Genomic DNA, 14664 nt, shown 5'->3' on the forward strand with positions numbered 1-14664 from the left:
ATTTGAAGAAGATGGCATAATCAGTAAGTGGCTGAAAGGCCCACATGGAGGGCTGCTGTCCTATCTGATCCTGATAGCTTGGAGGGAAATCTGCATAAAATGGAGGGACCCCTTGTCCCCAAAGGTGGAAGACTGGGTTAAGACAGCCATTAAAATAGTCCGTTTAGACCAGGCAGTGGTGAAGGAGAACAACCTTAATATTTGGCTGGATTTTCAGATATGGAGCAGAGCCTTGGGTTTCGAATATCTTCCTTTGGTCCAATAATTACACCATGACACCAATAAAGGTGTTGGTCTGGTAAGGTTTGCCAGACCGAAGCGAACGCAGTGGCAGCAGGGCGCACAGTTTAGAGGGTGGCTCCATAAAGTATTGCAGACGCTTTATCTGGCGACTAAGGATTACAAAAAAAACAAAAAAACTGTCCATTGGTGTAATCAATGCAAACAAGAACGGAGTATGGGAGGTTGTAGACATGTTATGTTAAGTAATTATTACAGTCATGTCATCAAATTATTATTTCATTAAACTACTTTAAAAAGAATCTTATCTGCTTTAGAAAAGATATCGAATAGCAGCGTCAAAGCTAGAAATCAACATACATTGATATGTATTTCTTCGTAATTAGTGCTTTTTCTTTCTAAGGTTGGTGGATACCCAAAAACTAATCACGCTCTTATCCCAAAATGCGTGGTCGGCGAACGTCAAAATCTGCTACTTCTTGCTTAGCTGCTGACTGTCCACCAGCTCCATGCAGAATGCCAACAAAGGCATGCAAGTTTGTCATTTAGACGAGCCACTCAGCATCTTTTAAGAAACAGTCCACATTTGGGACATAAATGTCTGTATAGTCATCAATTGCCATGGATCAGAGGACACATTTCAAAACAGAATGTTGTTCTTACTGCAAAAATGCCATGACGAGAAAAATCAAGTAAAAACAATCAGGGAAATGTGCAACAGAAACAATGCCTCCCTCGTGACTCTTATAAAGGAAAGAAAATACAAAATATAGCAGAGAAGCAGAGACGTACCTTTAATACTAGTAATGCCATCAGAAAGGCAGCTAGAATGTATCTGTGTTATTTCACACGGAGAAACTCTTACTGTTCTAATGTGTTCCTTATTTTGAGGACCGGAATCTCATCAATTTCCACCAGTAACCCTACGTGACAAGTTCTCTAAAGCGATGCATTTCAGTTTAAGTTTGGGGTTTCTGATGGCTACTGATTCCTCACCGCATGAATCTCCTCCAAGTGCCATAATAGATCCTGATATTTTTGTTCAATAACTCTCTCATGTATGCAGATGGCACCATGACTCGAAGTCTGCTCTGCCACCTCCCTGGGAGAGATGTCACTGAGCCATCTCTGACACCACCTGGCACTGTGCTGTGTTGTCAGCTGTGTTTTTTCCACACTTCTCAACATGGATAGGATGAGCTCTCTTTTTAAGTTCTTCTGTTCTGAAGAATTTTGCAGTACTAAAACCCTGCTTTTGGTGATTCAACTCCCTTTGGGTCTCTCACCAGCCACAAACCTTCATCCTCTTTGAGTCTGAGTTCACAGGTAACAGAAAAAAATCAGATTTGGTTCGGCCCTTCATCTGAGCATACTCTGGTGGATGGAAAATGGTTTCTGAAGCACAGACTTAGCCAACACAGGCGCAATCGGTCCAGATTTCATTCTGGGTCCAGCACTTGTGATTATTTTGAAGACTCATTCCATTTGTCAGGGTCGCCCTGACTCAGCTCCTTTATCCAAATTCAGTTGCAATGTGTTCCTCGTGTCCAATGTCATTCTTGATCTCATGGAAGGTCGACCGTCAATGGGTGCACCCTGACTCGGAACTCAACGTTGTCTTCAGACTAGGCTTATGCTGACATAACTGCTTCAGCCTTTTGTGGCACCTCCTGCTCAAGTGGTGGTGTTTTCAAAGGCTTAGCTGGCTGGCTCCGACCCCAACCTTGTTTCTCTAGTGCATCACTGGCCCTAAGGAGCTTTGAGCTCATCTTATGACGTGCCGCCAGCAGTCTCTGATCTGGTGTTGGTTGGGTTCCGCCAGCTGGCCCCCTCTATCCTAGACCAATGGGTTTCATTCTGTTGTCAAAGGCTGTGTGAATTTATTATCCATTGACGTTGAAGATGGCACCATGACCAGCACTGATACAATCGTAGGGCGTCACCTCGCCCAGTCATCAAGAGCCATCTCTTCCATCTGTCAAACAACCGGACAGTTTGGGCAAATCATTGTGCTGTGTCTCCTCAGGCCTTGGGATTTCGACCCTAGAGTCCCAGGCACTCGATTGGCTACTCTGGGTCCTCGGCATACTGCATGAATGCATGGGTATGGTGTGTGAGTATCTTGATGATAGCAAAGAGGCGTTTTGTGCCTTCTCTACTTTGGAGTCTCAGTGAGGTTTACATTGTGCCTTTCATGATGCCAGTGAATGGGAGCCCGAGTCGGAGGTGGATCTTGGAAATGTCCCTAGTCTTCCTTTGGAACAGATTTCCTCTTAAAAAGAGACTATGCAAGGCTGCAGATCTATTTGATTTTCCACTAAGGAGGACAGAAGTTTAAAACTCATGTTTTGACAGACAGTCTCCAGTATGGCCCTTGCTGTCCTTCAAGAAGTTGCTGATGGAACCCATTAATTATGTTTGGACTACACTGATGTCTGCTACTTTGGTCATTGTTAAAATCACAAGACATTATCCTCTGGCTCCTGGTGATGACCCTGATTTTTATCTTCCAACCTGGAGACTGGCAATCTTATGTAGCGAACATCTTTAGACCACAGGATCGTTGAAAAGCCCCTTCATCTTCGTCCATCCTATCGGATGAGGGTGTGAAGTGGACTCTTACAATAGGGACTAACCTTCTTTTCATCAGGTAGTACAGCCCTTCGGTCTTGTAATAACATCACTTCTGGGCAGGTGTTGGACCCACCTGGGAGCCATAAGACCACCTTAAGAGCCATTGCAATTTGTTTGGGATAAAATCTCGTGCTAGGTGGGGATAGAAGAAGTGAGGAATCCAAAAGTAGAAAAGAGTAACCATCAGAAAGATTGTTCCCTAAGATAAGTTACTTTCATTATGGATGTCAACATCTGAGGAAGCTCTCTGCCCAACCTTGAATAATGTATGTGCCACTAGATACTCTCAGCTGGCTGCCCTCTCACCCCCTGCGAGCAGCGTCTCCACCAATGGACTCCTACAACGACCAGCACTTGCCAAAATTCCTTACACAGGCACCACGAACAACCTATCCAAAACAAATGACAATGAGTGACCTTGGAAGGTGACCGCCAGCTGCAAGGTCCGCTTTAAGCAACAACAGGCAAACAATGGGTGTCCATGAACAGGATGCAACTGCTGATAACAGACTTTGCCATCTATGGAAGACACCTGTGCACCCTGCAGCTCTGACACCCCTGTTCCTCTCACAGCAATTGAGAGTGCAACGTATCGCCAGCAGTGGACCATTGGTCCTGAGGTTTAACAGCCCTTTTCTTCACATGGTCTTAGGGGTCAAGAAGGTAGCAGCAGAAACATAAAACGCAGAGCTCAAAGAGCCCTCTTCACTTTCTGTCATTTCCACTGCTTATACTTCCCTTAGTGCCTCAGCAACAAACTGGAAGCCACTGTGGAGCCAAGAGTGGGTCCAGGGGTCTACACGGTCATGTCAATGAGGGGCAAATGGTACTTTGTATCAGTTCTGTTTTGCTGAACGCTTGGTGAATCAACGCCTTTGCCACAACCCTGTCTAATGGAGGATATTCGTTTTTAAAGCAGCAGCACAGCATGGTGCACTAATGGGGTTCTTGACGACTGCTCACAAGAAACCCCCATGTGGTTAAACTAGGCCTTTCGATCATCGTGACCTAAATACCTCACCTTATAGTTTATTCACATTAAACCTCAGCTACCCTACATGAAGACTCCATGCTGAAAATATAATCATACCCCATAGCCATATTAGAGTCATGATTCACCCCATAGTCAATACTCACCTGGGAACAACCTGTGTCTACCTATGAGCCACACTCCTGTCCAACTTCCTTTCTATGGGATGTTGGCACCCATATTGCAATAATTGTAGAGGCACCACACTCCGATACGTGCTCATCAATGAGCGAGAGCTTTGTACCCCTCTCCTACCAAATTATGTATTATGGGGTACTTTGAGTCAATAAAAAGCTCATTTCTGGCCCAGCACATTCCTGCATAATTAATATTGCTTGGTACCTTATTTTGCTAGTCAACAAATTTCAAGAAACTAGACTCAAAGAACATGAGAATAAATTCTGCTGTAGGTTTTGGGTTTCACCACTGATAGTTTTGCATTGTTTAGCTTATTTTATTTTTACTCTAAGCAGACTGGTATCCGTTACAATGCTTTGATGCGTAATTTGTGGCAATCCAATACATTGATTAATTCAAATATAGATGCTGCACCTGGACTGTGCAGAGTGCGCTGTGCTATTCTTTTATCACCACATAAAAATGGTGATTCTGATAGCAATATCTTTAAAGAGAATATTAAAAATTAAAAGTTTTGGTCAGAAAACTCCACACTGGGTTGATTAAAATATACTTTGTTTACCATATGTGATTATGGAATCTATGTGGTCCTGAGAGTTAAAGTAATATGCCAGTAGCGGATAAATGTCGGCCCCAAAACCGTTGCCGCTGCCTGTAGTACAAACAATGGGTAGACGTCCTTCGTACTGACTGCTGTAATATGTCCCCTAAACCATTGACGTCAATTCACCAACCTGCCAGGACTAGTGGATGAAACATGAAGCACTTTCAGTGACATCACAGGGTTGACCCCTTATCTGAATTCATCCACTCAACAGCATACTTGATTCTTACGGAGGCGCTAATTCAGCGATTTAAATGGAAATAAAGAAGTGCCACCACTCCCTAGTTAGAGTATCTGTTTGCTCCTCAGAAGTGCCGGTACTCTCCCATTAAATGTATTGCGGCAGTGCTGAGTAGTGCAGGAAGTCTCACTTTCCAATTAAAGAAGTGCAGGCACTCAGTACTGTACAGTGCCTGCCCATTTAAAGCACTGTGCTAGTGGTACGGGAAGATGTCGAAACTACAAAATGTAAAAAAGCGCCAAATGCCCCATTTACCTTCTGTTCCCGCTGCTTACCTTCATGACACTCAAGACGAAGGGCAACAAGGGCAGTGCCAGTGGTACAAATGGGCAAGTAGGGAATCCTTAACTGATGTCTATGCCTCCGTCCAAAACACTTTGCAAGCTTCAGAGCGAGCTAAAAGAAGCAGGTCCGTGGTCTAAACCGAACTGATCGCACCCCTCCAACAAAGAAATCCTTCCACTGCCTCCAGTCAAGTAGAGCGTTGAGTTCAGACCCCGGTTCCTTGTATACGAGGCACTACAAGGCTGCCTCACGCTGCCATTTGAAAGTGACGAGAGGTCGTCTCTTGCTTCTTGGTACAAGATCACTCTATTCATTCACAAGGCACCTTTGAGACTCCTTCCCACTGATCCTTCAACTCTAGCGTCAGACTTCAGAAAACCGTCAACAGGACCGACTACAAGGGACTTTAAACATTCTTCTTTAGGAAATCTTTAAAACATTAAAATATCACCTTGCTCTTTAAACAGTGCAGCATATATCTCACTTCTAGCGTATAAAGAGGTAGGCCAGCTCTTCTGAATGTCAACTTGCTGCATCACAAACTATTGTTAAAAATTCCTCCCTCCCTTGCAAGTTCTCAGAAGCTACCTTTGCTTAGTGCGAGTATTTACAAAAACAAATCAAATACAGAATTAATTAATCAACCATTTACATTTCCTCAAGCTTGGAATTGCTTTGAATGCGTTGACAAATATAAGGTCTCAGTGCATACAAAATTAATTAAATATTTCTTGGCTTGCGTCCAAAGCAGTTTAGCTTTTTGCCTAGAGCGATTCTTGCCACAGACCGGATGGCTTATGAGAAGCAGCCTGTTACGTCTATTGTAGTACTCCTGTCCTTACAGTGCACCCCACATTTGTCTCCAGGACTCATCCTGGTTTCACCACTTCTGATGAATTCAATCCTCAGCAGAAATGTATACATTATCCTCCTTCAATTAGCGCAATATAGGTGGACCCGGACTCACCCTCATACATCTCCAGAATGTGAACGGTGTCTCCAACCTGCAAGGAGATCTGAACATCTTCTGTGGCATCAAAATTGTAGATTGCTGAAAATGAAGGGACAAGAATACAAAATTAACAGAGCTGTTAAGATCCCCAAGTGTTTCTAATGCATACATTCCACTCAGATCTCAGCCAAACTGAATTAAATCTTTGTACACTTCAGAACGCAGTCTCAAAAGGTTTTGAGGGTTTTCCTTCCAGATGTTGAATAGAAACAATACGTTGGAATGCTACCCCGAGCTATTGCCAGTGGTGAAACTTATTGCAAGCATTCCTCCCACCACTTTTTTTTTTTTAATGCTCACCATATCTACCATGCATCACTAGACATGTGATGTCATCATGAAATGTTTTTGTTTTTTTATTTTAAATAGAACACAAATTGCAAAATGACTTGCCATGCATGGACATGGCATGATGAAGCATGCCCACGCATGGCATATACATAAAAACCACTGGCAGAGCCAAGACTTACTGGCTTTACAAATGCTTGTTTTCTTTCCCTCTCATTCTTGTCATGTTCATGCAGTGAAGCTATGTAGGTGGCATCTTTGAACTGTAATTCAGGTTTATTCATTGCAAAAAAGGTGGTTGAAGTTTGGCAAAAATATGCTAAAGAAAACATGCAAATATTGGACATTATGTCAGTGATACATAGGGTAGTCTTTGAGGGAAAGAGTGAACGTTTAGTCAATCAGGGCATCACGGCAACTCTTGCTTGGGCGTTGGTCGGCTCATCGAAGAATGACAGGTGGGACAAGGCTGGTAGGTGAAGGGAATTCATAGAAGAGCGAAGATATTGTGAAAAAACACAAAAACTGAGACATTCCACAAACAGAAGTAGAGATACCATTGTGGATCCACAGATGGGCACAGAATATTGGATTGACGGAGCCTACCTCCCAGAAAGCAGTCAATGAGCCAATAAGGGGTATACAATGAAACTCTTACACACCGAGTCATCTGTGTTAACTCAATTAATGCTTTCTGCATGGGCTGCTACTTAATTCTGCGATGGAACAGATGAGAACTTGCCTCTCTCTGCGTTCGGCCGACCTTCCACCAGGCCATGTGGTAAATGTATTGAAATGTGATGGGCCTGAGGGTGGAAAATTGGGACAGTCCCCTAATTAATGGGGGCGGGAGGAGGGAATAAGTAACATAATCACAGGATAATATGAAAATATAGGGACACTTGAGTGGGATTGGGTTCTCGAGCCCTAATGGAAAGTTTTTGGGGGAGTCGGGGGCAGGTGTAGGTAATACATATATGAACTAAACATAACCTATGTCGTTTGTTTCCGCAATCGGGCGAATAAAGTGTTATCGCTGCTCTGCCTCCAAATTAAAACAACATTTTTGTGACTTCCATAAGTGGCTGAGAATACTCTCTTGTTTACGTTTTCTCTCAATTAATGCCTAAATCTCTGCCTATCCACGAAAATGCCCAAAACACCGATGCCAGAATAAATAATACAGAAGTGCCGGAGACTGACATACCATGCACTAATAGTAATTGACGAAGGGTTTACACTACATCTACACTAAGCACAAAAATATCTGTCAAAACGCTCTGGTGACTAAATAAGGAAGTGCGCAGTAATCACGCACTGAGCAACGTTTACTGTAAGCAAACCCGCTGTGTATTGCTTCCGGAACGAGAGCCAATACAAACACCGGAGTCCCCGCAGGGAGACGCGCGTGACAATGGGACACAGGCCCGTTCTCTGCAAAAGAGACAAGAGGCCTCTATTGTGACCATCAACCAGATCATTCTAATCCCTTAAACTACTTTAATCAGGATAACGGAACGGCAAAAGCACTCGGCGTGTAAAGGTAATTAATTGCATTCATCCATTCAAGGGAAAACCCACGAAGAGACGGGCTTACCAAACTGGTTTTGCTTTTTAAAGTAGCGCCCGAGGGGCAGCAAATAGGGTTGCCACCTTTCCCAGAGAAAAATACCGGTCATGTGCTAATTTTTTAATATTCTGCAAAGGCCCGGACCTGATTCTAAAGTTGAGCTTTACATGAAATCGCTTCTATTCATTTTAGCAAGTGCGTTCTGTCTCTGTTTACTATAATTATGCGTTGGGTGTCATTAAGGTAGATGTAGAACATTGTTTGAAGTGATTTCTTTCAGCATTTATTAAAGTATGTAATGTTAAAGTATTTACTGTTTAGACTATGAAAAAAGACAGCCTTCTGGTTACTTTTCAAAGTTTAGTATAAACAGGAACATTAAAGTACCGGCCATGCCGGTATAAAACCGGTCAGGTGGCAACCCTAGCTGCAAATGGCCAGTGTTTTGCGGTTTCTTAACGCGATGGTATAGAGTTTATCCAAGAATGAAAGGCTACGACTGCTCGGCAAGAATATTACCAAAAACGACCAAAAGGCAGGCTAAGTGGATCTTACCTCGTTCGGAATCTACTCTACAGGAGAGATTTCCCAAACAGACCAGGAGGGACGGGCAGGGGCAGCGTCAGCCTCACACGAGAAAAGTCTCGCATGCTACTTCATCAGCTCCAGCCCTACGGGCCGTGGGAGTAACCCACCTCTTAGGAAACAGGCTTATTTCCTTCCGTCTAGGTAAATCACCATATTATGAATGAGCAATAAATTGGGATTCTCTATTGGGAAATATTATATTCACACAAGTACCCCTTTAAGATAATACGCAATTCTCTGTCGATACTGGGTACCTGCCCCCGACTATGTCCCTCCGCTCTTACCATGTTTAACAATCACTGTCTGGCCGCAGTTTCCCTGCCGTTCCGGTCAGTTTTGCTTTGACAGAAGACCACAGGATGGCTCAGAGAAATCATCTCCTCGTGCACATCGAAGACCCACCCCTTCTCACTGTAAATCAACCATAATACCTCGTCGCTCATCAACCTGGTTTGTAGTCTTGGTAACGCAGCTGTCTCCTGTTGCGTCACAAACACTTACCCTCGCGTGACCTCTTCATTCTTCACGTCACCAAATCATGGAGCCCTGGCTGCTGTCATCTCAATCAACGCGGCGCGCAACATAAAAAGTCCCTTCGGACCTTTTTAGGTCGCAAAAACACCAAGAAACTGCTGCATTGGTACCTCTTTAAATATGAGCTAGGCAGTCGTAGATTTCTAGGTAGTGCCTTTGTACTTACAAAGATCAGACCCGTAGACACATTACCATTCTTAATCCGGCAGGCGTACATATTTTTAGGTGTGGCTTTAGTTGGGACCTTTTGGGATTACTAAAATGATATGTATAAAACACTTTCTTAAAGGGGCTTTCAACCATTCATTGCCATTGGTCTGTTATTGCTGTCATTCAAATTTGTCTACAGCCTGCAACAGCACACAACATGGGGCACCACATGGGCCAGTAAACTTCAGGCACCAGATAACGTCCCTGTGAGTGATAGCGTTCCGCCCCTTTCACAAGGAGCACACGCACAGACTAAGTAGCTCCCTTAAGTGCCAGGAACAACTATGGCAGTTACTGAGTCTCCAACCTTCTTCTTGCAAAAACGTAAAAAGGTGTACTTTTTAGGTCTATTTGCAGCTGTCCCGGCGCTTTCTTCATTTGTGAAGATGGATTCGGGAAGGTGTGGGTCTCAGAGCACCCCTAAAACGGTCCTAGGATGCTTGTTTCCAGTACAGAAAGGACCTGGCTTGGCAGTTCGGGCTGGCTCCCATGAGGCACAGGGGTCAAGACTGATTTGCATATGGCTGGGTCTAAACTGGAGTGGCATGGTGAGCAAAAGAAAAATGGAGTTATCCCAGATCTCTTGACTGGGGGTGAATGTTTGGTTTGCTCTGCATTCTATCCATCATCGGTGTGTCTTTTGCTCCAATTGTCCCTTGTTCACTTTGCCACTGGATTCAAGCTAGCCTGCATATAGCTGTGTCTGAACTGGGGTGGCAAAGTGAGCGAAAGAATGATGATGGATTCAACCCAGATCTGTGACTGGGGGTGAGTGTTTGAAAAGTTTCAGTACTCTGTCCATCATCTCCTTGTGTTTCCATTGCTAACAAGGCACAAAGGGGCTCTGCGAGCTGCCCCTGTCCTCCACTTCTTCAGATCAGGCCACAGGTCACCATGGGCAGGCGCTGCTTACAGCTGCTCTGGTACCGTCTTTGCAGATGTGAAGATGCACCAGAGCAGCTACAGATTGTTCCACGTTTCTTTTGGTTTGGTAATTTTTTAAATGGCAAAGTGATTGTGGCAAATACTGTCCCTCCACCACCTGTCTGCAAACAAGGAGGTGTGTCAAAAAGGCCTCCACGCTCGGACAATGCACGAGGCGAGTAGAAGGTGATATTAACTCTCCTGTCCTTGGGAAATTGGGGGTAACAATTACCTCATGCACATGAACAGGGTGGAGGCACTTAGATATGTTACACCCACTGCCCTTGGTGACGGAAGGTGATGGGACCACCACATTTTTTCAATAACTAACCCCCTCTGTGAATTGGGAAATGGGGTGGATGCAACACCACCACTCCCAGACCTTATGCAAGATGTTGAAGGTGACATACCAGCGTAACCTGTAATTGGCTCCAGCATTTGGGCAATGTGAGAAGGTGGGGACAAATTATACCACTCTCCAGCTTGAAGGGAAGACCAGGAGGATGTAAAAACATGTCATTTCCGCCCTTGGGCAATATATGTGGATTTCTTGGCACAAGGGTGGCGAGGCAAACTCTTCCTTTCCGGTCAAGGCCTTAAAACGCGGCAATCATGGCTTGTTTATGGTCTGGCTTGACAGCGCAGCTGTCACTAGACAATTATGTGAGAATCACCAGGAGAGATTAGCTTTGACTCCACTCACATGTTGGGAGCCAGGAATACATGTTTTGATTGGACAGAAGTAGTGTGCTTCCACAAAAAAGTGCTTGCCCTCCACACATTGGTGATAGTTTTGTTTATATATACACATCTGCCTTTCAGGGGCCCACACATTGACACTGTAAAGCAACTAAAGTGTCTTAGCTAAAGCATTTATGGTGTTTTTCACTGGCAGCAAAGAGGATGGGAGGATGGCAGTCATTAACCTATATGGATTTTTAGGACTGGCTTTCCAATGCAACTCTCCCCTGACCTTTTATCCTACACAAGTTTTATTTTACAGGTTTTTTTCTTCCACATAATACATATCCATTATCATTCTGGTGGAGAAGTGTGGCTCAATGATTAGAGCGACAGACCCTGATGCAGAGGTCTAGCCCGGGACCAGGGTTCAATTCCCCGCCTCGGTGGGTCTTGGGCTCAAAAATTCCACGGACCTGATAATTCTCGCCTCGGTGCCATTCCAATCATGGAGTCCCACTCTGCAACTCTGGGCAATAGCTTGCTTAATCTCCACAACGGCCCCCACAACGCTAAGGATGCCTGGCCTCCACCTTGGGGGTGCCCAGGAGTGGACGCCTCACAGGGAAAGCCAGGATGGGTTCCACAGCGGTATTCGTACAAGCGCATTGAGACCCTTGCGGGTGAGTAGTGCGCTATACAAGTATCAATTTACATTTTATCTACTAGCAATACTTCACATTACCATACAATATACCTTTAAAGCCAGATATATTGGCTTTGACAATGCTTATTTTTTGTTTTTTCTCTTGCTAATCTGTATGGCTAAGACACTGAATGATGGAAATACCACTGTGCTCTTACAACTTGGTGTATATACTTCGACGAAACAGGGCTTATGGACAGAGGTAATCAGTGTATTAATGCTGGGTGTATGGCGCATCGTGTTGTAGAGAGTATAACCGTTCAGCCTTTCCAGGGGAAATATGGCACCTCCGACTGCTCGGTCTCACTGCACAGGCAGTTATGTGCTTGTTAAATTCAATGTCACTGGTGGTTGATTTATAGACCTGCCTCTCGGGACGTGGGTTCTAATCAGTCACTTTCAAATGGACCCCAAAGAGCTTCCAGGTCTTCTCGACTTTCAAACACAACAGCTCCCTGGCCAGATCAGCACCCGCGGCTTGAAAGGAGCTCGCCGGCCCGCAAGGCCTGCAGCCTAGGGGTCAAGCCCACTGAAAAACAGGGCAAGGCCAGCCTGCTTCTTATCTGGTCCGACCGTCTAGTTTGGGTGAGAAATTCATATACACATCCCTAGCAAAGTGAACTTGAACAGGTTTGAAGGAAATGCCACTACCTAAGCCAAGACTTACAACTCCTCATTTCTTACCGGGAGGTAAAGCTTGGAAATAGGCGAAATGTGCCTTTTTATACAGCCTGCGGAGAGGATTTCAGGTTTCTACACACAAGCAAAAATAAATAAATAAATAAATAAATAAAAAAAATGGCCAAAAACACACAGTTGCTTTTGGGAGCACTGTAGGCTGCTGAGAAATCTATTGACCTTAATGACAATTCCGTTAAGGTAAATGGATTCTCTGGACCCTTGCTTTTGAAGGAAATTCATCCACCAAGGAAGCCAGAGTGAGTGCCTGACTACACGGTCCCCCTGGCACTCCAGCAGGCAGGAACCACACAGGCTCAACTCCTCAGTAACGTGCTTTCATGCGCTGCCAGGGGCCCAGCAGTGTAATTAGCTTAATACAATTACCATTGATGAAATTACTACTCGGTCCGGACAGAGCAGGACCGCACAAGCATTCCTCTGTATTCCTCATAACGAGGAATACTTGCTATACAGAGCATCCTGCATGCATTTCCCCCTTCCCCCTTTATTTATCTGTATCAGTGGCAAGTAGATGACTCGCAGAGGGGCGTCGCTTGGGGAGGGACATAGTGGGGGAGGTGGGGGGCGGGGTGTTTGTGGTGTGACACCTCCCAAATAAATGCATTCTTTGCTTGGTAATTCCGTCTGGAGGCCGTGTGTCCAGTCTACTAGGTCTGTGTTGGTTTTGCTCATCGCCCTGTAATTGAAACTATTGGCAATCAAACGACTAAAAGGTGATGGAACAAACGCTTGCAAATAATCTACCCATTGGCAATCGTTTGGGGTAGCACTGCAAACCACTGATTTCCGCCCTTTGTGTCACGTTAGACAGAGGGCCGATTTAGGGTTTGGCCGATGGAGTAAAGGAAGACACAGTGGCGGAGGACTTTATGTCTGCCAACCTGCCTTTACTCTGCCCCCCAAATTTGCAGATGCCTGTCACCATTCACTCTAAATAGTGGGTACAGTCGGATGGCTTGCCTCTGATGGTGTCTACTTCGTTGGGCAGTCAGAAGAAGTTTTACAACAGCAGCGCAAAAATTGTCGTCCATCCAACTCATAATCAGGTGGATGAATGGACCTTGAGTTTGGCGGACAGGGTACTTCGTCGCTGTTGTAACTGAGTAACGGTCTGCCAAACTCCAATTCTTCAATGCAGCCGCACACAAGGAGTTATTCCGGCCTCCTGGACAGAGTGCATAATTGTGCCAGTTTTCAAAAATGGGAACAGGGGGAGGAGACAAAGTGTTACTGGCCGATATCCCTCCCAGATTCGACAGCAAAAATTAGTGGCAGAATAGTATTGGAAATGCTGGTGTTATGGTCACGGGATAACCAGGTACTAACTGATACCAAGTATGGGTTTAGAAGGGACATCAGCACCACTGAGCAGTGTATCAATCTTAACCTCATTATAAACAAATACACAGAAGCAAGACAGGGACATATTTACCTCTGTTTTGCTGACCTAACTAGCACTTTTGACATGGTAAATCATGCAAAGCTATGGAAATCAATGACTGAGTTGGGCGCCCGGTTGACATAATCTCACACTTATCACAGATTTATGCCCATTTATGGGATGGGTGGTGAATGTACCCCTGGTTTTAGTCTTGCAAAAGTATTAAGCAAGGCTGTGTTCTTGCCCCCTTCCTATTTTTTACCTTAAACATTAAGGGGGTGGATAAAGTGTTACAGAAGCTAGTTGCTTATGCAAATAAGACTGGCTCCCGCCCCACCCCAGTGCTCCTATATGTGGACGACGCAGTTCTGATTTACAGAATCGCAAATGGTTTACAATTATTAATCAAAGAATTTGCAGCATATATGGAGCAAAAATATTTGATACTTAATTTAGCAAAAACTTTCACTATGGTTTGTGGGAAGAGAAACTCGAAGAAAAAAGAGCACTGTTTGATGGGACCCAAACTAGAGGAGGTGAAAATGTTTTCCTACTTAAAGGTGATTTTCTCTAATCTTGGTTCTTGGGGCCATTTAAATACTGCAAAACTTAAAACTGCCCGGTTTTGTTCAGCACATCTAGCAAAATTGGTAACAAACAGATTAGGGAATTAACTCAACTTTACAGGAGTAAGTGTGTTCCCTCTGCTATATATGGAGATGCACTATGGGGCCCGACCAAGGCTGGAATCTTACAAACTCGGAAAAATCAATTATTATGTAGACTTCTGGCTGTGCCAGATGCTATGTTACCCATAGAGAACCACACATGCCATACCTTGAAGACATAATCCGTATGAATATGCTTACTTGTTGGCATAACATATGGAACAAACC

The 14664-nt window shown here is 44.5% G+C and overlaps 1 protein-coding gene across 1 annotated transcript in view; it reads right to left on the reverse strand.

The window, feature by feature from the left end:
• The window catches only part of DOCK5 (dedicator of cytokinesis 5), a 923455-nt gene that overhangs the window by 724305 nt on the left and 184486 nt on the right, over nucleotides 1-14664 (reverse strand). Inside the window, exon 2 of the mRNA XM_085632878.1 lies at nucleotides 6140-6223. Coding sequence (XP_085489004.1) covers nucleotides 6140-6223 — 84 coding nt within the window. The remainder of the gene's footprint in view (nucleotides 1-6139; nucleotides 6224-14664) is intronic.

Source organism: Triturus cristatus, chromosome 11 (genome assembly GCF_964204655.1).
Source record: "Triturus cristatus chromosome 11, aTriCri1.1, whole genome shotgun sequence".
Taxonomy (NCBI): Eukaryota; Metazoa; Chordata; class Amphibia; order Caudata; family Salamandridae; genus Triturus; species Triturus cristatus.